Source organism: Marmota flaviventris, chromosome 10, assembly GCF_047511675.1.
Source record: "Marmota flaviventris isolate mMarFla1 chromosome 10, mMarFla1.hap1, whole genome shotgun sequence".
NCBI lineage: Eukaryota > Metazoa > Chordata > Mammalia > Rodentia > Sciuridae > Marmota > Marmota flaviventris.
Genome location: NC_092507.1, coordinates 30,807,175 through 30,832,574, shown reverse-complemented (window position 1 = coordinate 30,832,574; position 25,400 = coordinate 30,807,175). Strand labels below are relative to the sequence as shown.

General features: G+C 38.1%; 1 protein-coding gene across 5 annotated transcripts in view; it reads right to left on the bottom strand.

Annotated features, from left to right (window-relative positions):
- Nfyc (nuclear transcription factor Y subunit gamma) overlaps window positions 1-22,618 on the bottom strand; it is a 63,906-nt gene extending 41,288 nt beyond the window's left edge. Inside the window, exon 1 of one of the 5 annotated variants that reach the window (XM_027937178.2) lies at window positions 22,414-22,618. Coding sequence is in view for 2 of the 5 variants with exons in the window: in XM_071617732.1 (XP_071473833.1) it covers window positions 8,260-8,332 (73 nt within the window). In the remaining 3 variants the exon portion in view is untranslated. Of the gene's footprint in view, window positions 1-8,135; window positions 8,408-11,251; window positions 11,332-22,413 lie in introns of those variants that run through there. The other 4 variants (XM_071617734.1, XM_071617732.1, XM_071617733.1 and 1 more) reach the window with 4 other exon arrangements.
- Between the last annotated feature and the right edge of the window lie 2,782 nt (window positions 22,619-25,400).

The following is a 25,400-nucleotide window of genomic DNA, read 5'->3' as shown; positions in this document are numbered from 1 at the left end:
AAAATATCAATCTGTGTTTCAAGTCAAGAATACAAATTTAGGAGCTGTCTAATACATACCACAAAATGTGCATATGCATAGCTAAGGGACACCACAGAACTCCTAACTCTAGCCATGTATCTATTTTGAAAAAAATAATCTAACTATTTATTCAACTTGAGTGAATTGAGGAATATGAAAGGCAATTTCAAAAACATTGGTAATACTCATTGTGCAAAACTCCATTTGTACAATGATTTGTTCTGAAAAGTGGCTCTGATCACCCTTTTTGACAAAAGCTTTAAAAGTAAATCAATTTGACAATGTATTTTTTCCTGTTATAATAAGTATATATAATAAGTATATATAAGTAGACATATAATGTAAGACTGAGAACTCTAGAGGAATTACCTTTTTTTTTTTTTTTTTTAATGTGTGCCTCTTAGGGAAAAAAGATGCAGAGAAAAGGGAAGGTGAGAGGAGGAATTAGTCTCATTAAACAGATAGTTATAAACTATTCATTAATATACAGAACAAGGTGCAGTGCAGTGTCATCCCACTCTGCCTCCTGTTTCCTTACCCTCGAAATGAGGATGATAATCCTTATTACATACGTTAGGTAAATACCATATAAGAGAATGAGTACTAAATTACATTGTTAACTGCACAGTACTATGCTTAACATAAATATTGCATATACTATTACACAGCTTAACTACCTTCAGGAGTACTGCATCCGCATTGCCAGTTAATTAACCAAAGAAAATAATCATGGAGATGAAGATATAAATAACCAAGCAAGATGGCTGGAAATTTATCACTATTTCTCTAGTAAAAAGTTTCTTATTATCTTTATTTATTTATTCATTCATTCTTTACTTTAGATTGACGGTAATTACAACATACTTAGCCTAGAAACCAAATATAGGTTCCTTATACTGAAAAATATTGGTAAATCTGCTGTATGAGGCTAGTCCCATTCCTGGTAATAAACTGTATGTGTTACTCATTGGTATTATCATGATCATGTGGCTATAAGTTATTTTCTAAGACTGACAAATTCCTACATACTTATTTTCTTATTTTTTATTACTAGGGATTGAATGTAGTTAAAAGATGCTTAACAACTGAGCCACAGCTCCAGGCCCTCTTTTATATTTTATTTTCGAACAGGGTCTTGCTAAGTTGCAATGCAATTCAGAAATCTAATCCTTGCATTAGATGATGATATGTGCACACACACAATCTAATCTCAAAGAACTACTGAATAAGATCTCAAGGAAATATCTGTGCATCTTCAGAACAAGTGAAGGCCATGTGATTCTAGGGGCTGTTATTTCTCTAATCTTTCACATGTCAAGACACAGACAGAAAATTTTAGCTTCTGGCATATTTTAGCCTGAACTTATACTCATTTAAGATTATGAATCATGTACACACAGTGCTCAAATTATTATAAGGAAGATGTAGGCTAATAATAACACCTTTACCTTCCTAACTGAATAAGGAGAATTATCTTCTCTAGTTTTGAACAAAAGTTACTTTTGAGAATAAGAACACAACTTCCATGGGCTAGGGTTGTAGCTCAGTGGCAGAGCATTTGCCTAGCACGTATGAGGTCCTGGGTTTGATCCTTGGCACCACATCTAAATAAATAAATACAATAAAGTTCCATCAACAACTAAAATTAAACACACACACACACACACAACTTCCACATGGGAGCTGCTCACTCTGAAAACAATCAAAACAACTTAACAACACTGACCTAGAAGATGCCAATGAGTGTGCTTCTGGATTTCTAACTTTAGAGTCTAACCATTTTTGTTTCCATCTTTGCCATGAAGTTTTTTTCTTCGGTCCATTCTCTCCCTTGATTCTTTCCCATCTAACCTCCAGGTTCAGCTACAACTTCTATGAGTTTAAATTCCAAATATACATTACTAATTTTGATATCTCTCCAAAGGTCCAATCCTGAATGTATAACTGCCTGACATTTCCAACCACAAAGCTACCCAGAACTGAAATGCCCCATGCCCAAACTCAAATCTGTCTTCCTTCCCCAAACTTGCTCCTTCTAACTTTTTTGTTTCTGTCAGTCACTCAGGCTTGAAATCTCCTGGAATCCTTTCTCCTGTTTCTTAATTCTAGTCAACTGCCCAATTCTGTAGTAATAGTGTTGCAACAGTGTCCATCTCCTGACCTTTTCTCATACTGCCACTATCTCTCTTCAGGCCCTTATCAACTCCATGTAAGTTTCTAGCATCTTCTATTCAAATTCATTTTACATAAGGATATGTAATAAATTTTAAAACAGCACAGCTCTGATAGTCTACTACTCTTTAGTCAATGGTCACCAAAGTTAGACTGTTCATATGTGAACAGTCAAGACCTCCCAACTTCTCCAGACTTCTTTCTCTTTCTACCCATTCCTGTCCTTAACTCATTTCCTTATGCTCTCAACAGAGTGGCTCATTTATTGCTCTCTTCAGCCCAAGCTACACTTTGCGAATCTTGACCTTGCTTCTGCTATTCCCCATGCCCAGAATGTCCTAGTTCTTACCTCTGTAAGTCCAACACCCAGTTAAACTGCCCTCCTTATTTCTAAAGCAAGGTCTTCCTTCTTCTGAATTGTGTGTGCTTTACCTGCACCTTTCAGATCAGTTTCTAACACTTGATATACAACATCAGTATTCCCTACCGATTGTTAGATCCTGAGTAAAATTTTACTTGTAAACGTGTGTATGTATGTACATATTGTACATAATATATGTGTGTATACACACACACACACACACACACATATATTGGGGGGGTGTGTGCTGAGGATCAGACCCAGGCCTTCATGCATGCCAGGCAAACACTCTACCACTGAGCCACATCCCCAGCCTCATGTATACATTTCTTAAGTCTCCACATAAAAACCACATGTATAGTAAACTGATGAAAAAAAAGTATAAAGGATCCAACTTTCCTCAAGGTAGAAATTATATAGCTTAGGTACATAAAGAAAAAATTAATTTTATCTGGATATTTCCAGTCAAGCAGATCTTTCCTTTAGTTTTCTATGTAATTGAAACCATGGAGATGAACCAAAATGACAGTACTTCCAAGAATAAAGGATAACTATGTGAATCAGCACTATAGTTTGCTACGGTCATTTTATTTTAGTCTTTTTTCTTCCTTTGAACTAAGTAACACAAGGTCACAAGCTATGTTATGCACTTTAAAGTTAAACATTTACAAGGTGTTTTTCTCTTTGGTTCTTTCTTTATATTGGAATGTATCTTCACTTTTTTCCTTCAGTCGCCCCTTTTATAATACTCTAAGAAAAACTTTTGGAAAGCTATTGAACAGTAGGCCATGGGGAGAAATAGAGAGATAAGATTCTATTCCACAGATAGAATCTGAACCCAAGTCCCCATGAGCTGGGCCCAATGCTGATGCAGTGAAAAGAAAACTGAAACTTTTGTGTAATGCAGACATGAGTTACATGTCATCTAACTGTGTCATAATTTTCAATGGCAGTACACTTCAGGACTTAAAATATATAAGTTACATTGTTTGATTCCTCATTCTCTCAAAAAAACTATTTTGTTCAAATGATGAAGGTGATAAGAAAATTTAAAATTATTTTCAAGACAGTCTTTCAAAATTTGCAAAAAAAACCCCCCAAAATTCACAACTACCCCAATACACATGAACACATACACAAACTAAATACCACTTTGCTAGTGGGAAGAAGTAAAGTTAGCATCATTTAAAATATAACTTGGGGAATACATAAACAGTGACTTCTATTTTAGCCTTGTCAAATACTTCACATGACCTTGGGATCTTTGTTTTATTAAATATAGATTAGCTTAAGGACTTATTTGAAAAACTAGACCCAAAGTTATTTTAGGACAAACTTGTTCTTGAAGTATATTAATAGAATAATTAAATAACTCTAATTGGCATACAGGTGTTGTCTGTAGCTTTGTTCACTTCCTTGTACAGCATAAAAGAAACCTAACTCTCTGGAATATCTCAGCCAGGTGGGCACCATTAGCCTCCTAGCTAATTTTCACTTTTTTGAATAAGGAACTGGCTGAGGCAAGAGATCTTCAGATCCCAAAAGGGATGCTAAGTCTGCTGCCACAGCAGACTTTCTTAACTAACAGATTCCATATGGAAACCTCTGAACCTCCTCCATGGCCTATTTTTCTCTCTGTTCCTTCTATATCCAAATAGTAAGCCTGTATGGATATACCAAAAGAAAACAAAACATAGAAGATAAAAAGTAAAAACCTAGAGGAATAAAATGAACATGCAATGAATTGAGAGAGAGTTGAAATCTCTGATCTTGCACAGTCCAACCACCACATAAAAGCTGAAAGACCCTACTTAATAAGGGCACCTAATCTCTTTGGGCCTCGATTTCCCTTTTACAAGAAAAGAACCAAGTGGAGCTCAGTGCTACACAACTATAATCCCAGTGACTCGGGAGGCTGAGATAAGAGGACTGCAAGTTGGAGATCAGCTTTAGAAATTTAGTGAGATCCTGTCTCAAAATAAAAAATAAAAAGGAGTAGAGATGTAGCTCAGTGGCAAAGAACACCTGAGTTCAATCCCCAGTACCAAAAGAGGAAAAGAAAGGAAACAGACTAGGTCCCTAAATTATTTCCATCAGCATAATTTAGGACTATTCAAAACTCTGTATCATTAGGGATAGAAATGGGCAAAAATAATGTGATTCACGAAGGCGACTATGATCAGCTTCAAGAATGTTTCTGAAGCCCCAACAAAAGTATACAGCTTCTTTAAATGGAGACCTCATTTTGTTTTAGGGAAAAAAAAACCCACCGTGATCATGATTATTGACACACACATCCCTGGAACTGAAATTTAATTTGGAGAGGCCAATGCAAATTTTGCCAAATCTCATTCTAAGTATGATTCTTTCAATACTCGGAAAGGAGGAAGACATTAATGATGACTGACGGAAGTGACTTATAGGATAAGAAATCAAGTAGATCACAAAATATCAACCCCACAGCAGGGGAAAAGGAGCAGTGAGGAAGTCCTAAAATAGAGAACCCTAGGCATGTAAAATGGATGTGAAAGAAACCGACATGGGTTTCCACCATTTGTTAGAGAGGTATCTCACAGTATCACAGTGTGAAATTCACAGTAACACTCAGATTTTAGTGGGATCAATGTTTTTAAGTCTTCATCCCAACACTGACTCGCTTGCTACTACCCTGCAAGCGATAACTACCTCCCAAACCTGAACACATAAAGATCATATGACTACAAAGCAAACAAAAAAATGGCTTCAGTTTACTTTATAAATATTTGGTGCATAAACTAAAAATGTAACCTCTGCTTGGTAAATACCAAGCAACCATTACAATTTACCTGCATTATAATTCAAATCTCAGTATCCAATCAGAACAGACGTTCAGTTTTTATTCTGAGAGGTTCTTAAATCTAATGCTATAAAAAAGTACTCCCACTTCATCTTATTCTGGGGCCCTTAAATTTTTGACAAAGGGTTTTAAATTCTTTCATAGAACCCTTAATAAAGGTTTGGTGATCTCCATATATGCATTAAATAGAGGGGGTCCTATTAGCATAAATAGGAACATGCAGTGAAGGCATATGTATCAAACCTCTTTGTAAATATATTAAAATATTACAATTGTTTCCTTTGATGCCACAATTTTCTCCAATAAGTTTAGATTAATACAAATAATATTTATGCAGCAATTAATAATTTTCAAAGCCCTTGACATACATGATCTCATTCAAGACTCTCTAAATAAGAAGGTGCTATTCTTAGATTCATTTTTTACACATGAGAAAGCTGACATTAAATGGCTGACTTACCCCAGGTCACAAAGCTGGCAATAGAACTGAATGGAACTTGAACACAGGTCTCTTGACTTTAAATGGCTTGCATTGTGCTGCTTCAAAATATTGTTACCAGAGTAAACACCGGTCCAAATCTCAGACTCCATCTAAGCCTCTCCCATATACCCCCCAGTCAAAATTATAATCAGCTCTAGAAGGACTCTGCTCTTTCTAGAAATAGTTTTCTTCATTTCTCTAGGAAACATTTACCTGTCTAAACTGTTATATGAGAGGATCATATAAACAGCATTCAACATGAGGAAACACCAGAAAATATCCTAAGTCATCAGAGGCTTTGCATGGGCTTGCCTATGTCAACTTTACCAGGTAGTGGATCAGATTCTCCAAGAGTCCTTGACCCTAAAAGGGTGAAGAATCTAGGCTAGATGCTTTTCTAAACAGCTAAATCTGCAAAGTTGTCAAGTTTATAAAGAGTTTTATCTTGGCTTCATACTGTACCCCACTTTTACTTTTACCTCCCTTTCCTGTCCCAGAGTCAATAAGGTCACTCAGTATCTACAACTACTTTAAAATCATATATAAAACCTGAAATGTAAATGTAAATCAGTATAAAACACATTTAAATTAAAGCAATTACACTTTAAAATGTAATGCTTAACACATATTTTTCTTAGGACTTAAATTCTCAGAATGAATATTTTCTTACCATAGCATTCCAATCTTCCAAAAGGAGTTTCACAAATTAACTACTTTCAACTCCTGAAATACCATTCTTCACTAAGAACTCTCTAGATGGTGGCGTGCAAAGAATTCTGAATCTGCTAGGCAGTTCACTCAACTATCATACCAGAAGGATTTAGAATTTTTTGCTGGGGGAAGGGAAGAAAGAACAGTGGGAGAGAGAATGAATGCAGCCCCATTGTCTGATTGCTTAAAAACTCATAATTTGAATCTATAACAGATTCCTACTAACCATTGGACCTGAACATCAGAAGTACAGTCTCTTTTCATCTTAAATAGAGCTTTTCAGTCCAAATCTGTATAAACAAACTTTGTCCTTCAATCTTTCAACTCCTCGGCAGTTTTTCAAGGTCACTTTTCTGAGCAACGACAGAGGCCTGCATCCTGGAACTATGAGTGTTAACACCGCCCCAACTAGAAGAACACAAAATCTAAAACCCCAAGGATCCTCTCAGGTAAATCCTTTACTCAAGGGAAGCAAGGGAAGGCAGATCAACACCCTCCAAACTTCTTTAATAGGGCCTGCTCCTTTTCCCTATCCACAGAGTGCTGCTGGCTCACTACTTCACACTGAGTCTGCTGCAGAAATGTTCCAATGACCTTCATCCCATGTTTTCAAATAAAAAGAAAACAAAGAATTTATCTTTTAAATCATATGTTTTACAAATCTTAGTACATGGTATCAAATATTTCCCTATTCACAAGAACTGACTGGTTGCTAATTAGCAACCTAGCTCCATACCCCTAAAGGGGGAAAAATATCAAGGGCAAAAGATAGTGTGCTAACTTTGCTATTTACAAAATGCAGATAAATTAGGATTTTAAATATTTCATGCTGAAAATGAAAATCATTTTTCTAATATTTTAAAGAACCAAACCAACATCTGACAAAATGTTTGAAATTAGTAGAAAACGATTTGCTTTTGTCACTGCCAATGTAACTGGAGAATATGTTTTTAACCGGCATTCTAAGCTAAAATGTGCATTTTAAAACAAGTATTAATACTATATAAATAAATACTTAAGAGAATCTAGAGGCAGACAGGTAGATCAAGAAAGTTATGGGAGAATTTCACGTTGGCATGTGGGCCTTCACCCTAAGAACCTGCATCAGTGTAAATCCTATTTTCACACAAATTTCGAATAGCCATAGTGTGGCTTCTCTCTGAAAACACAGATGTCAATAAAGTGCACGGAAATAGGAAAACTCTTACAAAACCTCAGCTTATCCTGTAGGAAAGCTTCAGTGCACTTGAACAAAGGAAAATTATTTGGAAAACAGTTAAGTTTACCCAATGCAAAAAAGAAAGTGCTATGCTTCTGTGTGCCCCTGAAAAATGATTAGTTCTTATTGTACCTGATCTTGTCAATACTCAACTAGGAAAAGAAATCCTAGTTGAAGGACATGCAAAATCTAAACCGAGCAAGGTATTCTAGGTGCACCAAAAGGTATGCCTGGAATGTAAAGTGGCCATTTTCTGAAACAGTGCAACTTGTCTACACTCTCTGAAGCTAAACAGTTTCTATCATTTCAACACAAAACAAAGAATTAAACTTACCGGGAACTGCATTAATTTTACATGTAGTTATTTATATCTCCTCGGACAGGGAGAATTTAAGTCACTCCTATCCCTCCCCCCCAAAAAGGACGGAGGAAACAAAAGCAGCAGGAGATGCAGAAACCTGAGTCTGGAATGTCCACTCCAGTGAAAACCCGAACAGCTGTCCTCCCACCCCCCAACAAACTATTCGCCATTTTTCTTTGTCTTTCAGCTGACCCCTGCCTCAGTGAAAAACTCCGAGGCTCCAATGAAACCCTGCAGCCTCCTTCCACTTTAACAGTCAAAGGCATTCAATCTAGCCTGCTATTTGACACCAAACCTTGCCTCCAGAGCCATCCCATTGGCTGAGCTGCTTTATCAGCTAAGAACACAAAGCCACGATTGGCTGTTCACGTCATCAGTTACCTCCTTTGTACACTTCCTGTTTTAAAGTTACCTTGAGAAGCAGAACAGGGGTCAGATTCAGACTTCAAACTACCAGGAACTTAAGGATTGGAAATGGCCTGCAAATGCATACAGTAGATGTAATAGGGCCTCATGTGCTTCCAAAACAGGATACTGCAAATTTAGAATTGTCCTTAAAATCAAAGGAAAAGGTCGTTACAGTTCCCACCCAAAGGATTTCTTATTGGTTGTCAGAGTTCCATTTTTTAAAAAAATTTAAGGTAATTTAACTGCTTCTGATTGGCCATCAGTGATGTCTATAAGATTATCCTGTGGCAGTAAACCAAAGCAGCAATGTGTGCACGCTGGAGAGTGGTGACTAACTACCTTCAGTATTCTGTTGAGCATTAAAAGAAGAAAAAGGAAACTGGGTAGGGTTAATCCAAAGAAAACATAGCTTCTTTTAACAGTAACCAAGAGTGATACCAATGCTCTTAGAACAGTCTGCAGGATTTCTAAATGGCATTTTCACTATGTTCGTGGTAATTTTAAAAGCACAGATTACATCAGGACAAAGCACTTTATTATAAAACAAAGTAATGAAAACAGAAAAGTTAGAGGAGTAACATATGAAGCTGGTGGCCTGGGCGGTGGCATTTCAAAACTGTCTACAGAAAGCCAGAGGGACATCTAATAATGGTGAAGGGGGTAGGGGTGGCACAGAGATAAAACATTAGTGAATACCCTGTTAAAAGCACATCATGGCTTGATGGATTAACTAATTTATATAGGGTAATCATAAAATCAAATGTTAGCTTTTACTGTTACAGGGTTTTGACATCACAGAGGATAAATCTTTCTATCACATATTCAAGAATAAGCAGTAGGGCTGATCTCAGGAAATTAGGGGTATTTTTACTTGACTGGTGGTTTCTGAAACATCCTGGAGTGCTGAGTTCACCAGGGGTGGTCAAAGATTTGCTTACAGATTTTGGGCCCTACTGCTTACATTTTAAGAGGAGACTCCCAACATAGTTAAAATCAATCAATATGTCCCTGTTTTCTTTTCTGTTTTACAAAATATTCAAATAGAAACATCTCGCCATCACCTGAAACATTTAATAATCTTAGATCTGCTTCCTCCTATCAAAGCTAAATATCCTAGGACTATTAAACTAGGCAGTTGTTTTACCAAACAGATTAGATCTTTGCTAGAAATTTCTTGCTGGACATTACGTGAGGCCTTGTCTTTGGCATATGCAGAAACTCAGCAGAGCCCTAAAATGGAAGTGAGATGGTCTGTCCTATTACTTTGACATATAAGCCATTTTAACTTCTGTACACACATTCCACTCATTTCCCTGGATGAACTGAGGCAATTTCTGTGCTAGGTACATTACAGACTTTACTCCTCTAATTCTCACTACAATTTTCTTTTATGTGTGAGAAAGATGGAAGTTTAGAGAAGTTAAGTAACTGGCCCATGCATTTAGATGCAAACTCAGGCCCCACTTTGAGTGGTACTCTTTCCATTGCACTACACAGGTTACTAAGATATGGAGCACCTCAGAACACATCCAAGGACATTTTTAGGTGCCACATATACAGACAGATGGCATAAACCATTACCCAATTTCACTAATTTAAAAACTAAAATCTGTACAATGTTAATTGTTGATCTGCCCATCAGAGACCTAATTAAATATGGGGGGGGGGACTCTATCAATTAACAGAAATTTTTTACTAAATTATTAGGAACATTTAACCAGTAACAAAGCACTTACTGAAAACGTGTAAAGACTTGAAACAACTAAATCCTTTACCACAGCATACAAAAAAAAAATATTACCAGATTATGAGGCAATTTCACTATGGCACCCAAAGAAGAGTTTAGTTTATGCTAACAGAATGTGTTACGGGAAAGTTTCTAAAGCTACAGAGTCACAGGCATAATTCTTTTCCCAAAAGCTTAGACTGCAGATTTTGAAAATCTATTTCCAGTCTGTGGAGAGAACGCATTTTAGAGCTTTTTAAAAAATATATGTATTTTAGTTTTAGGTGGACACAATGTCTCTATTTTACATTTATGTAGTGCTGAGGATCGAACCCAGTGCCTCATGCATGCTAGGTGAGCACTCTATCACTGAGCCACAATCCCAGCCCCTAGAGCTTTTTTTAACCCCACAACACTGAGGGCCCAAGACAGCTTCAAGGAAGCAAAGAAACTCACTTCTAGAATGGAGGTCAGAAAAATAGGGAGAATATTTTATAATTTCACTATTAATTACTATCAGTATGGCAAAACAACTAAGCACTTGGGAGTCAGGCAAAGCTAGTTTCAAATTCTGGCTACTCCACTTATTAACTCTATGACACCGAACTAAGCCTGAGCCTTGGTTTGCTCATCTATAATATACAGATATCACCATCTATATTACAGAGCCACTGTAAGAATTAAATGAGGTAACTTATGTAAAATAGATTGCATGGTGCTTGAATAAGCACTGAAAAAAATATGAAATGCTAAATGTCATCCAATCCTGCTTCGAGAGGCTAAGAAGCAAAAAGGGACAAGACCTACATAAGGCCCTAAAGCTACTTTGAGGGAATGTCTCTTCTATCCTCAGCATATCCTGCAGTAAGCAATTTCTTAGCTATAAAGGGCAGTGTGGGAGGACTCCCAGCTGCTACTAAAAATCTTTTCCAGTTTTTATGCCGGAAATCCATACCTTTCACCACCAATCCCAGCTGAGGTCTGGTTATTGTTCCACAAATCTGCCCTTCAACTATGTTTCTGATGTACCAGATTAAACCAATCGTGTCCCCTGACACTCTATGAAGGTCTTTGGCATAGTTTTTATTAGTTCTTGGCAGTCTGCAAGAAAAACACTTCAACTCCTATTTCTCAACAGTTACCTTAGTAGAATTCAAGCCTCTGTGGGAAGGGAACTCAAATTACCCTGAATTTCAATTTGGCAGCCTGATCCATTCACTCACTTATAGCTCTCTCTTCTCCAGCCTATCATTACTGTGGACTAAAAGCCTTATGGGATCTCTGGGACTCCATCTCCCATTCTTCCCTAGCCCTGAATATCAGCACCCTTCTACACCAGACAATTCCATCTTCTCACCCTAAAAAACAATCAATCACTATAAAAGAAAACCAATGACTCTGGTTACAATGTTCAAGCTTCAGTGCCCTCAAAGAAGGCAAGGTGAGAACTAATACTCTCAGTCAGAAGACAGATTTCTGAAATCATAGCTACCTATTTACTAGCTGTATGATCTTGGCCAAGTTACTTAATCCATCCTGAGCTTATTTCTTCATGAGTAAAATGGAAAAAATACATCAATTCAGAGGAGTGCTGAGATAAGTGAAAGCACTCATTATGTGGAATTTGGTAGGTGCTCAATTACTATCTATTATATAGACTTTACTATAGTGCTTACACATATTATAAATACTTTGTAACATGTAAGAAGGATTCTTAAAGTTAGCAACTGTATCTTTATTTCTTTTCTTTTCTTTTTTTTTTTTTTTTGATGGGGGGTGGGGAGTTACCAGAGATTAAACTCAAGGACACTCAAACCACTGAGCCATATCCCCAAGCCCTATTTTGTATTTTTATTTAGAGACAGGGTCTCACTGAGTTGCTTAGCACCTTGATGTTGCTGAGGCTGGCTTTTAACTTGAGATTCTCCTGCCTCAGCCTACCCAGCTGGTGGAAATACAGGTGTGCCTGGCTGCAACTGTTTCTTTCATTTCTTTCCTTCCTTCCTTCCAAATATTTTTCTTTAGTTGTAGATGAACACAATGACCTTTATTTATTTATTTATTTATTATTTTCATGTGGTGCTGAGGATGGAACCCAGGGCCTCACAATGCTAGGTGAGCACTCTACCACTGAGCCACAACCCCAACCCGCAACTGTCTATTTCTTACAACCACATATATCCCCAGTGCTCAGCACAAATATATAAACTAAACAAGGCTTTAGCCAGGATCAGTGAAACAGGAGCACGATTGAGGAAAATTGGAGAGTGAATGTCCTATCTAAAGGAGCAACCATTATCAACAGAAAGGACCATGTAGGAACAGGAATCTACTGCTTCAGATTTTTTGTTTTACTGTCATCTTCCCATTTTAAGTTTTTGATTAAAATTTTTAAAAGATCATAATCAAAGAAAACCAAGGCTTGCCAGATTACAATTTCTGACACATGTTTTTCACCTGACTTGGTCCTGAACAACTATAAGTTATTTCCCAAATCATATCTACCTCAAAGTTAAAAGAAAAAAGTGTCAACACATTTTCAAAAGAATCTGACAGAAGTTCTGAAGACAATCCCCAAAGAAGGCCCAGAAACATTTTGAGCAATGAGCATCATTAGAATACAAGAATATAGTACTAGTGCTCAGTAAATTATTCAATCAATTAATGAATTGGGACATTTGGTAAATTATAAATTCAAAATTGTTTTAAAAAATAAATTATAATCTCTGAAGCATAAACTAAGAAAAATGCATGGATAATTATTCTATTTCAGCTCTTAGAGCTGTCCAAAGATGGCACATGCTGCCTCAAAAGTTACAAATGGGGTCGGTAGGCACAAGCTGTGTCAACATTTGACAGACATGTAAAGCAAGAAGAGAAAGAGTAGCTATAAGGAGCAGCCAGAAAGAAAGCCCAGTTTCTGTGGCTAGAAAGACTTAGAATCTAATCCCTAATGGTGCTAGTTACTTAAAACCCTATTGCAGTCAGTCAATAAATATAGGCATTCTGCTACTTAAGCTCTGGATTCTAAGGAAGACATGGTTTTGCTTCTCAACAAGATTGAAGTCTATCATAAGGAAGTTAAAATAGGCAATCATGGGCTGGGATTGTGGCTCAGCGGTAGAGTGCTTGCCTAGCACAGGTGAGACCCAGGTTCGATTCTCAGCACCACATAAAAATAAAGGCATTGTGTTGTGTCCATTTACAAAAAAAAAAAAAAAAAAAGATTCTCTTAAAATAGGCAATCATATTGCTACGTGGGCAAATGTACAATGCTACAGAACATAAATTGTCTAAACTTCAGGCTGGTCAGGGGAAGCTTCTTGGGTGATTTAAAATCTTAAGAATGGTTCCCCTACTAAAACAAAGTAAGCTGCGTGTGTAAAGGCCTGGAGCTGACTTAAAGCAGCTGAAAGCTGGAAGGGCTGTAGTTTGTTGTGGCAGCAGTCCAAAGGCAAGAGGTGAGGAATAAAGTTAGGTAAACAGGGATAGACAAGGCTAAGGTGTACTACACCTTTATTATGAGGACAATGGTAAGGCATTGATGAGTTTTTTTGTTTGCTTGCTTGCTTTTTGGTCCTGGAGACTGAACCAAGAGGTGCTCTACCACTGAGCTACATTCCGGCTTATTTTTAATGTTGGAGGCAGGGTCTTGCTAAATTGCCCAGGCTCACCTCAAACTTCCTGAGTTGGTGGGATTACAAGAGTGTGTCACCAGCCCAGCAGGCCACTGTAAAGTTGAAGCATAAACTGCTACAATTAGAATTACCTTATTAGAAGATCATTTAGGGCATATGGGGAGAATAAGCTGGAGAAGGGACCAGGAGGGGAAAATGATAGCACTCTAGATCAATAACAGGGACAACAGGATACTGCAATAATCTAGTTACTGAAAAACAATAGTGGAGAGTAGTGAGGATGTTGAAAAGTAGACTGGAAAACATTAAGAAGATAAATCAGTAAGACTGTGGTAACCTACTGTGTTACTTAATAACCCATGTAGAATAACAACATTTTTGCCTGATTAAAAAAAAAAAAAAAATCAGTGCTCAAAAAATGGAAGTTGTGGGCCGCGGTTGTGGCTCAATGGCAGAGCGCTTATCTCTTACATGTTGAGGGTTCGATCCTCAGCACTACATAAAAATAAACAAACAAAATAAAGATATTGTGTCCAGGTACAACTTAAAAAAATATGGGGGGGGGGGGCAGTTGCTATTATTAACTGGATCAGATGACATTTGAAAACACATTCATCCCTAAGAGTCTATGTCAGTTTTGACACTTGTGTCCAGAAAAGGCCTTTTCCACTATTGGCCAAGCTATCCTATACAAAAAGATTCATAGACTACAACAGAACCGCTCAATTGTGCTCCACTACATACCAGTCATAACATGTAGTGTTTATTAGGTATTCTCACAAACAGGGTCCCATGGCCAAATTAGTCTTACTGACAATGCATAATGTTTCCGCCTTCTTGGAGGGTCATAAGACATATGAGCACAAAGGCTCTGAATAATAATTCTGAAACTGCCAGGTATGCCTGTAATCCCAATGATTTGGGAGGCAGAGGCAGGAGGATAGCAAGTTCAAGACCTACCTCAGCAATTTAGTGAGACCCTGACTTAAAATAAAATAGAAAGGACTGGGGATGTAGCTCAGTGGAAGAGGGGATCTGGTTCAATCTCTGATATCACAAAAATAATGATTATTATATTGTTATTATTATTATTATTATATAATAAAGAAGTATGTTTCACTTTAACCATTATACTGGGAAAATTTAGTGAAATGAAAAGATGACAGGCACATCTTTTCTGACAACCTTGCAAAGTAGCTAGAGTTTTACACATATGGGGTTTTCCTTTTTAATTTAGTACTACTGAAAATCACATTAAATAGCACTATAAATAGCAATCCTCTACCTCTCAAATTAGTGCCAACCAAGCATGCTCTCTTCCTAAACTTTGACATTTGATAATCAGCAAATTCTATGCTACTTATTTTCAAGGTAAGTAATAATTTTTAAGACAATTAAAAGTGCAAAGATGTTCAACTGTGCAGTTGACATACATTTTATTGGTTTATTCGTTCTTTCTTCCTTCCTTTCTTTAAAATGGACAGATCAGGGCTGGGTTTGTGGCTCGGTGGTAGAGTGCTTGCCTAGCAGATGTGAGGCACTGGGTTCAATCCTCAGCACCACATAAAAATAAATAAAATAAAGGTATGTGTCCATCTACAACTAAAAAAATATATTTAAAAAAATGGACAGATCATGCCAGCATTGAGAGGATATGTTTTCGTATCTCTGAGCAAAGGATCTCAATTTGCTTAGATTACAATTTGCAGCTCCTAAGTATAGGAATAATAGTCATTAAGTGCTATGAAAACTTTCAGTAATTCATAGATTTAGATCAGTGACACGATACAAAAATATTCTATATTCTAATCTTTTCCTATGAATCATCTTATTTCTCCTCTTACTGAAGCACCATACTTATGGTGCTTCACTGCTTATGGTTCATATCTATGAATGTATTTAAGAATAGAACAATCCTTGAATCATAGGTATAAAAATATACTGTCAGCTTTAAATGGAGAGTATTCATTTAAATAGGTTACCTTACTTACCTTAGACATGAAGATTTGAACCTTTAATTTAAATGTATTCTAGAAACATTCAATGCAAAGATTAGACTCTAAGTACTATCTCTCTACACTGCACCTGAAGTCCATTAGAAAGTTTTCACTGTATAAAAGTGCACTTAATTCAGAAGTTATCTGTCTACAGACTGGGAAATAACCAAAATGGAAAATACAACCACTATACTGTAAGTTCAGATATTCTCTCATTGCTATCAGGTATATCACTGCTAAAATATAAAGTGTGGGAAAGATGCAACAATCTTGCAACCTAGCAAAAATTTCTGCAGGCAGAGAGATATTTTTCCATTGCATGATTATGTCAGAAAACTTTACCCAGGTGACTATAAATCACACCAGTCAAACCAACAGCCCTACTCCAACTGAAAATTTCTACCTTTAAAAAGAAAACTAAAAATTACTAAAAGGCAAATCTCCCCCAGACAGGATACACTGGTTTTGAGATTTTAATAATCATTGTTTTTATCAAATATGAAAAAAGTCTTCATTTCATCAGAATCATTACCAGAACCTGGGGATTAATCTAATCATGAAACAACTTTTCACTGAAACAAATGATCCTACCTCTTATGCATTCAAAGTTTAAGACTAACCTCACACTGGCCCACTGAAAATCAGCTCCAAAGCACTACTATGTAAGATTATTTCTCTCATATCAAGTGGTTGTCCCCCAATATGGAAATCTTACTGAATATAACAGAGCAGATAATTACAAAAGGCCTCCTCATCAGGGAAGTGGGAACTAGCTGTCAGGGCAGATTTTATGAAGTTCCAAAAAGAAAACGACATCTTTCTCATTAATGTACACTCAGTGACTGGAACCTACCATCTACTATTATATTAATTTCTCATAATAATAACTCATAATGAAAGGTGATATTATTACCACCAATTTACAAAGGAAGAAACTGAGACTCAAGTTAAGAACCTGACCAAGTTGGGCTGGGATTGTGGCTCAGTGGTAGAGCGCTTGTCTGAGTTCGATCCCCAGCACCACATAAAAAATGTAAATAAACAATATAAAGGTATAGTGCCCATCTACGACTTAAAAAAAAAGAAAGAACCTGCCCCAGCAAATAGAGGGTAAATGCACCATAGAGACTGCATTCTTTCCTAGGATTGACTCCAAAATCAGAAACTACAATGCCATGTTCACAGGTAGTTTGAGGCTAAAGTTTTTAAATTCTCTTTCCTCCTTCAATTAATGTATTTAAATTATATCGGGTATTTTGAGTCTCTGCAGAAAAATAAATGACTTAATATAACCTTCCTAACTTGTCACAGTGCATGCATGAAAAATTGAATAAACAAATTGAAAAGAGAGACTATAAGACAACAGATAACTCACAACCAGTTTCACCTGAGAACAAGAAATAGAATGCAGGGGATGGGATTGTGGCTCAGCAGTAGAGCGCTCTCCTAGCATGGGCGGGACCCGGGTTCGATCCTCAGCACCACATAAAAATAAAGGCATTGTGTTGTGTCCATCTACAACTAAAAAATAAATATTAAAAAAAAAAAAAGAAAGAAATAGGGCTGGGGATGTGGCTCAAGCACTCGCCTGGCATGCCTGCGGCCCAGGTTCGATCCTCAGCATCACATACAAACAAAGATGTTGTGTCTGCCAAAAACTAAAAACTAAATAAATAAATATTAAAATTCTCTCTCTCTCTCTCTCTCTCTCTCTCTTTAAAAAAAAGAAAGAAAGAAAGAAATAGAATGGAAAAGAACAACTTGCTGGCTAAGGAATGTTCTTCCTAGGTTGTATGCCTGAGGTTGGAATAAACCCCAAAGTGGTCATTTGTGACCTTAATAATGTCCTCTGCCATTTCCCCTCCTGTGAATAAGGTAAACTTGCCACTTAAAAGTCGTGTCTGAGCAGGGCACAGTGGCACACACCTATAATCCCGGCAGCTCCGGAGGCCAAGGCAGGAGGATCCAGAATTCAAAGCCAGTCTCAGCAACAGCAAGGCACTAAGAAATTCAGTGAGACCCTATCTCTAAATAAAATCCAAAAAAAGGGCTGGGGATGTAGTTCTGTAGTTGGGTGCCCCTCAGTTCAATCCCCAGTACCCCCCCCAAAAAAAAGAGAGAAAAAGTCATCTCTTCCATCAAGTCAATACTTCCACAGGGAAACAATGCTGTCCAGAGGAATGAGCACCTGTCTGAAAATCTGGTCATCTGGGTTACAAATCTGGTCATCTGGGCTTTGTCCTAGCAAAGCTAAGTGACCTTGAAAAGGTAATCTTACTCTTCAGGGTCTCAGTACAAAGGACATTACTGAAAGAAGTGACATAATTTCTTGAGCTAAGATGCAAGGATTTTTCTTTTACCATAATATACTACAGTGTCAAGACAGTCTTTACAAGAATAAGGGCTCCACACTGCATAGGGACACACACCTTAATCCCAGACACTTGGGAGATTCAAGCAGGAGAATCATGTTTGAGGCCAGCCTGGGCAATTTAGCAAGACCCTGTTTCAAAAGAATAAAAAAAGGTCTAGGGATGTTGTTCACTGGTAGAGTACCACTGGGTTTAATCTGTAATACTACACCCCCGCCCCCCCAAAAAAAGGACTCCATGAACTGTATAGGAATTAAAAGTCACAGATATTTATCTGTCTCTGGGCTCTGCTACTAACTTGCTTTATGCGACTTTAAGCACATTACTGCTATTTATTTATTTGAGATGGGGTCTTACTACATTGCCCTGGCTGATCTTGAACTCATAAGCTCAAGAGATACTCTGCCCCCAGTTTCCCCAGTAGTTTGGACAACAGGCACACTGTAATTTACTGAAAAAGAGGTTTCCTCACACATAAAATGAGGATCGTAATAATATCTACCTCAGACTGTATAGCATAATATAGCAACTGTACTCCAGTTGATACAATGTAAGTACTCAATAAAAAGTAGTAACTATGACATTATTCCTGAGTTTGATTCATAGAACACTAAATGGCTTAATACCTTTGAACTAAAAGACAAGAGATGTCAATTTCAAAGTTGCCTCAAAAAGGCATCTAGCATGAGCCTTCACTGCCCTTTGCCACCATTTCTCTGTAAATAAAGGGAGAAAAACACTTTGTATCTCTAGTACAATGAATCAGTTTTGATCAAATACAAAATACGTAAACATAAATGAGAACTATCTGATAAAAGAACTAAAGGACATAGACACACTCTATTATAAAGTATAAAGTAATGTATGATTTCTGTTCAGAAGACAAAGCTAAGATTCACATGATTTAAACTCAGACCTTCTGGGAGTTCAAGATTTCCAGGATGATCAATTAAGCAGCCATTAGTATACGGGGCTAATATGGGATAAAAGTGGCTTCTGATAGCAAAGAGCAGGCAGCTTAAGAAATGCTTCCCGAAAAAAAATATACATATATACTACATATACATACATATAATGCTTGTTTTTATAGCTTTGTCTATACTTAGTAAAAATGAAACCAAGTTATAGATGCCATCACATCTTTATATTTGGTTAACTTAATAAATGAACCAAAGAGGCTGAGGACTTAGTTCAGTGGTAGAGTAGGCACTCTACCAGCATACACAAGTTCCTGCATTCAATTCGGGGGGTTGTGGTGGTAACTGCACAAGAGTGTTCTGAATTAAATGAGGCTTCCATCACCAACGTGCAAAATGTACAGCAAGTCCTATTTCCACCTGTAGCTTTGCCTGTAATAGCCACACTGCAATATTATTGCAAATAAAAGGTTAGGGATAAGGGATGCTTCATCTAATCATAATAAGATATAAAGCAATTAAGACTTCCAATTCATTATTCTCTCCTCAAAATCTGACTTAAATGTTTCTTAGCAAAATTGGAATTGCAAATATCTTGTCATGTCCAGCTTTAATTTTACATACTTTCAGGATAAGCATATCTCGGAATTAGTATCCCAGTATGAAGAAGGCACTAGATCTTTGGATAGGTCTTGGTATTTCGACATCCTAATGAATGGGTAATGACTGAAAAATCTCATTAGTGAGCTCTTTACACTATGCACTTGGAATTCCTCACTGCCTAGCATAAATTACTTCCATATACAAAAAGAATACATTAAAAATATTCTGGAACTTGATTTGAAAGAATGCAGATTCTTTTTTTTAATATTTTTTTTTTAGTTGTAGTTGGACACAATGCCTTTTATTTTATTTATTTTTATGTGGTGCTGAGGATTGAACCCAGGGCCTCATTATGTGCTAGACAAGCGCTCTACCGCTGAGCCACAACCCCAGCCCAAAAAGAATGCAGATTCTTAAAGTGTCTCTCTATATATTTTCCCCATTATCTACCTGGGTTCAGGGAAACATCTAGCAATTTCTTTTGTAAATGTATCCTTTCACAATAGATACCAAGGGATATGATTTAAATACTTAGTAGATGAATCTATATTCTATATGGCTACAATTCTGTGGTCTGAATCTTTCAAACAGTGCAATTCTTATCGATTATATTCTCACATTTAACATTCAACACTCAGAAATCAAAAGTAAGATGATCCATTTGGAAATATAAAACCATCTGGGAATTGAACTAGTCAGGTTTATGTGGAGCATGATATAGCAGATTAAAAAAAAAAAAAAAACAACTATAGGTTTTGACATCAAGCCAAATTCCAGCTTAAGCCCTTAGTCAGCAACAATGAACAAGCTACTTAACCCCTTCTATCCTCAATGTCCTCACCTGCAACATGGGGACAACAATGCCAACCTAACAGGAGTGTGATATTAAATGTGCCCCAAAACATTGATTCACATTCTCTACTACTTTCCCCACTCTCAAAAATTTAGTTGTATTCACACAAAACTGACCAGAACTGAAAACCATAAGAGTTCCTTGAAACTGTTGTGACAACCAAGTATAACATCTATCTAAAGCTAAAAAGGATCACTTAACGAAAAACAAACTAGGAAAAAAGAGATTTGGGCTGAGGTTGTGGCTCAATGGAACAGCACTTGCCTACCATGCATGAGACACAGGGTTCAATCCTCAGCACCACATAAAAAATAAATTAATTAATAAATAAAAGTTATAAACAATGTTAAAAAAAGAAAAGAAAAACCCACAGAGGTTTAACATTCCAAAAGTCAACTCTTAACAAGTCTAGATTAGAACAAAAGCTAACAGAAACATGAATAAGAAAATGTTGATAAATCCTGTTACTTAAGGTAAGCAGCAAGGATATGCATTTTGAGCTGCTTAGTTAAAAAACTGCATATGGGGATGGGTGTATTTTTTAGGCGCATATAAAAAGAAATGAGCCAAGATCCAGAATATCTGGTTTGATCTCTTCCTCTTCAAGGGGAACCTAACATTTATTCAGCAAATAACCACCGCGTACCTAACATTTACTAGATATCTTACTGGAAACATAGGCCCTGACCTGTATCTTTCCAAGAGCAGTAAAATTTCATAAAAAACATCTCAAAACCAGTAGCATAATTCTGGATCCAATAATCTATCACTGGCCTCTTAATATACTTCTGAAAATGTTCCCCCAAATGCTTTCTATATCTGATTTTCTTAGACATAGATCTGGTACTTAATACTGTGCCTCCTAGACTTGACAGTTACTAAGACGCGGCCAATTTATCCTAGGGATCCCTTTAACCTGCTCTTCCATCACATCCCAGGCCCAGTAACTGGACTCCAATGTCCCCAACATTTTGTGTTTGAAAGTTCACTTCCCAGCAAAATTCCTTATCTGATTCTATTGTTCGGGCCCCAAAGTGCTCCCTTTCAATACCATACACTCATACTACGGACTTCGGGGTCACCCCAAAACTGGGTCACGCTGCAAGTCACCCCTGGATCCCTCTTGGCCGGTACTCGAGTTTCAGTGTTTTCACACCTAAGTCTCCAAGGGCCTGTACGCCCCCATCCTAGGCAACCAAGTAGCAGGGACAACGCCTCTGGAATGAGGAGTGTTCCCCATCCCGGACCGTGGCCCACACTACCCACGAAGTGCCTCCCAGTCCATCACCCTTTCTTCCCCCTAAAAGCCTCTAGGCTCCCCACGCCTGCGCCGTAAGGGACCACAGCCCGCGCTACCTGTCCCCAAGACGTGCACATCCCCACAACCTCCCATCCCTTCATCACCCCCTCAAGGCCGGAGCCGGCGCGACCAATAAGGTGCCAGGTCCGCGGCCTCCCCGCCACCAACCAATCACGAGCAAGCCCCCCCGCCGTCGCCTTCCGCCAATGGGAGAAAGCCCGCGGGCCCGGCCGAGGCGGCGCAAGGACCCCGCGAGTGCGGCGGCTGCGACAGCTGCGGGCCCGGCGAGGACACAACATGGCGGCGGCAGGCCGGACCGAACTGCACCAGCGGCCGCACGAGGGAAGTGAGGTCTCCGCCGAAGGCGGGAAGCGCTGCCCCTCCCCCCGCCGCCGTCCCCTCTAACCCTCTTCCCACTGAAACTCCCGCACACTCACAAGTCCCTGCCGCGCAGTCTTGGGAAGAGCAGGAGCCGCCCCCGCGCTCCTGCGGCGTCGGGCAGTGCAGGGGCCCGGGCACGGTGGAGGGGAGGGGGAAGCGTGCGTCACGGAGAACGGAGCGCGCGCGGAGTGGGGGCACAAACAAGATGGCGGCCACGCCGTTTGCACCGTCTCCCCTTTTCCCCTCCCCCTCCCTTGGCGCCTCGACTCCCAGTGTGGTGCAGTGCGCAGAAGCCGAGTCAATTGGAGTCTCGCGAGAATTGGGAAGCGTCGACGAGGAATTGAAGCGGAAGAAGACCTGAGGGTTTTTATGATCTCGTCCCTTCCAGGGGATACAGAGGCGTGCGGTGGTGCTTCCTTGGCTGCGCACGCTTATGAATTCTAGGGAATAGATAGCTTTGTGGTGTTTTGATTTGGAGAGAAAGATGGGGACGAAGGACGGCATGGGGAGTGCCAGGCTTAGCTCGCTGTTAAAGATAATTACCAGCACTATAAATTCATAAAGAGGGCGTTTAGATGCCGCAAACTGTAAAACCATATGCTCCAGAATAAAGGAACAAGAATGGTTAGCTTGTAACCTTTCGTCAACAAAGACCTTGTTTTTTTCATTTGAATGCATTGTAAGAAAAAAAATCGAAGACAATTGGGAACCATAATGCAATGAGCGTCCACTTCTTTTTCGTCTCCGCGACCTCTTAAAGGCATTAATATTGTTTCCATTTTATAGATAGAAAAACTAGCTCAAAAACGTTAAGTGATTTGATCAACGCCCCACAGCAAGTGTCAAACCGAATTAAGTTGAAGTATGGAATTATATAGTGAGTTTAGGTAGCAAGCACAGAAAGTAATGGGACTGCCTCTGCTGATAGTAATCTTGAATTTTACAAATGACATTTGAACTTTTTGAGGACTTCTGTTGCATGGTAAAATCAATATAGAAGTAAACTAAACAATAAACTAAACAGTAAAATCAATATAGAAGTCTCTGTAGTCAACTAATCAGAGGCTTGGGGGAGGAGGAGGTTGTTTTTTGAGTCCAGAAGTTTGGGGGCAGCCTGGGCAACATAAGGAGACCCCAATGTCAAATAATAATAGTGAATAAACACAGTAGTAGTATTTTCTTTGGGTTCATAGCTGGTGATAAAGTAATGACTTGAATTCAGAAAGTTCTCATATCCAACTTGAATAAATCTCACTTGAGGCACTCAAGAATTTGATGAATGAATTAAAAAACCTAACTAGCTCAATTCCTTTATATGTAAAATGATATACTTTTTACCTCCTGGAATGTTGGGGAGATTGAATAAAAGAATGTGAGATTGCTTTATTGCAAAAGTGTTAGAAATTAGTGATAACAATGATGTTTTCAGACAAAATAAAATGTGTGTTGAGATTGTAGAGAAATAAAAAAAGTTCTTTCTACAAATATTTATTGAGCATTTATTGCCTATACTATGTTTGCAAAAGATATAAAATGTGTTGGAAGCACAAATTAGTGTCATTAATGATTATTATTACATTGTAATAAAGTATCAACAACACATGGGTTCTGTAGTCAGTTTTCCTATAAGATCCTGGAAATTAGGATGCCCTTAAATACAAGTCTATGTAGTACCAGAAATTAGCCAAAGGTGAGATATTTAACAAGTAGTGCTCTAGCATTGATCAAGCAGGTTAAAAGTCAACTTAGAGGTTTGGGAGAGTGGCTTAGTGATAGAGCCACATTTAGCACACACCCAGGCCCTGGGATCAAAAAAGAAGCCCACTCACTTAAGGTCCTAGTGGTCTCTTTGTTCCAGGTATTAACCGTGTCGTTGCTGGTTAATAGGGAAAGCCAGGAGAAGGAAGTTTTTAGGAAACTTTTAGATAGTACTAAGATATTTCAATGTTTTAATGGTCAGTATTATAACTGATAACATACTGGTGCATATAAGCTGAGTATTAGTCCTTGCTGTAGATATTTTTTCCCTCATGGTTCTGAGGATCAAACTCAGGGCCTGGAGTATGCTAGGCAAGTGCTCTACTACTGAGCTACATGTCTAACCCCAGCTGTATTATCAACATCCTTCCTATCTGTTCTATCCCTAAGGAATTAAATAATCTCACCCTAATCTCATCACGTTTGGTCCTGTTTGTTTGTTAGTTACTGGGGTTTGAACCTGGGGTGCTTAACCACTGAGCCACATCCCCAGCCCTTTTTTTATATTTTATTTAGAGACAGAGTCTCACTAAGTTACTGAAGCTGGCTTTGAATTAGTGATCCTCCTGCCTCAGCCTCCCAAGCCACTGGGATTATAGGCATGCACTCAGCGAAATTTGGTCCTGTTTTGATTAAGAAAATTTAAGTAGGAAATGATATGAGCCACTTATGAGCAGAAATATATGAGCCATCCCATGATCCTGGCATATCATTTTTTCTCTACCATGAAAGCAACATGTCCCAAATAAAGCTGTTTTCTCCAGCTTTGGTTTCAGAATGAAGATGTTGACAGTGACAGTTAATGCACATGACATTACATGAAATAAACTATTTAAAGAAATAAACTGTTGTAATGTTTTGGTTGTTACTGCAGCATAACCTAGGTAGCCCAAGCTAATTAATACAGCTCCCAAAATAGCTACTCCAGTGGTAAGCCAAAAGTTTATCCTCAAAACATCATGACAAAGCAAACTTTGGTCCAATCACAGGGAGGATTCTCAAAAAGACAAATGTGATTGTCATTTAAAAAACAGAAGCCTTATCAATCCATTATTTTATATGTTGTTTAGACCTCTCTCTAAATAGGATATACAATGATTCTTTGCATGAAAAGGCCCATTTGGCAATGGCAGCCCAAAACAAGACAGTCACAGGGCTAATACTACCATTATTTCTCTAGGCCCTGTCTCAACAAAGACAGTCTGAGCATTAGGATTTCCATGTTCCTGTCATCTGAGTGATAGATAACATCTCAGGCTGCCTCTATTAAAAAATGCTTCTTAAG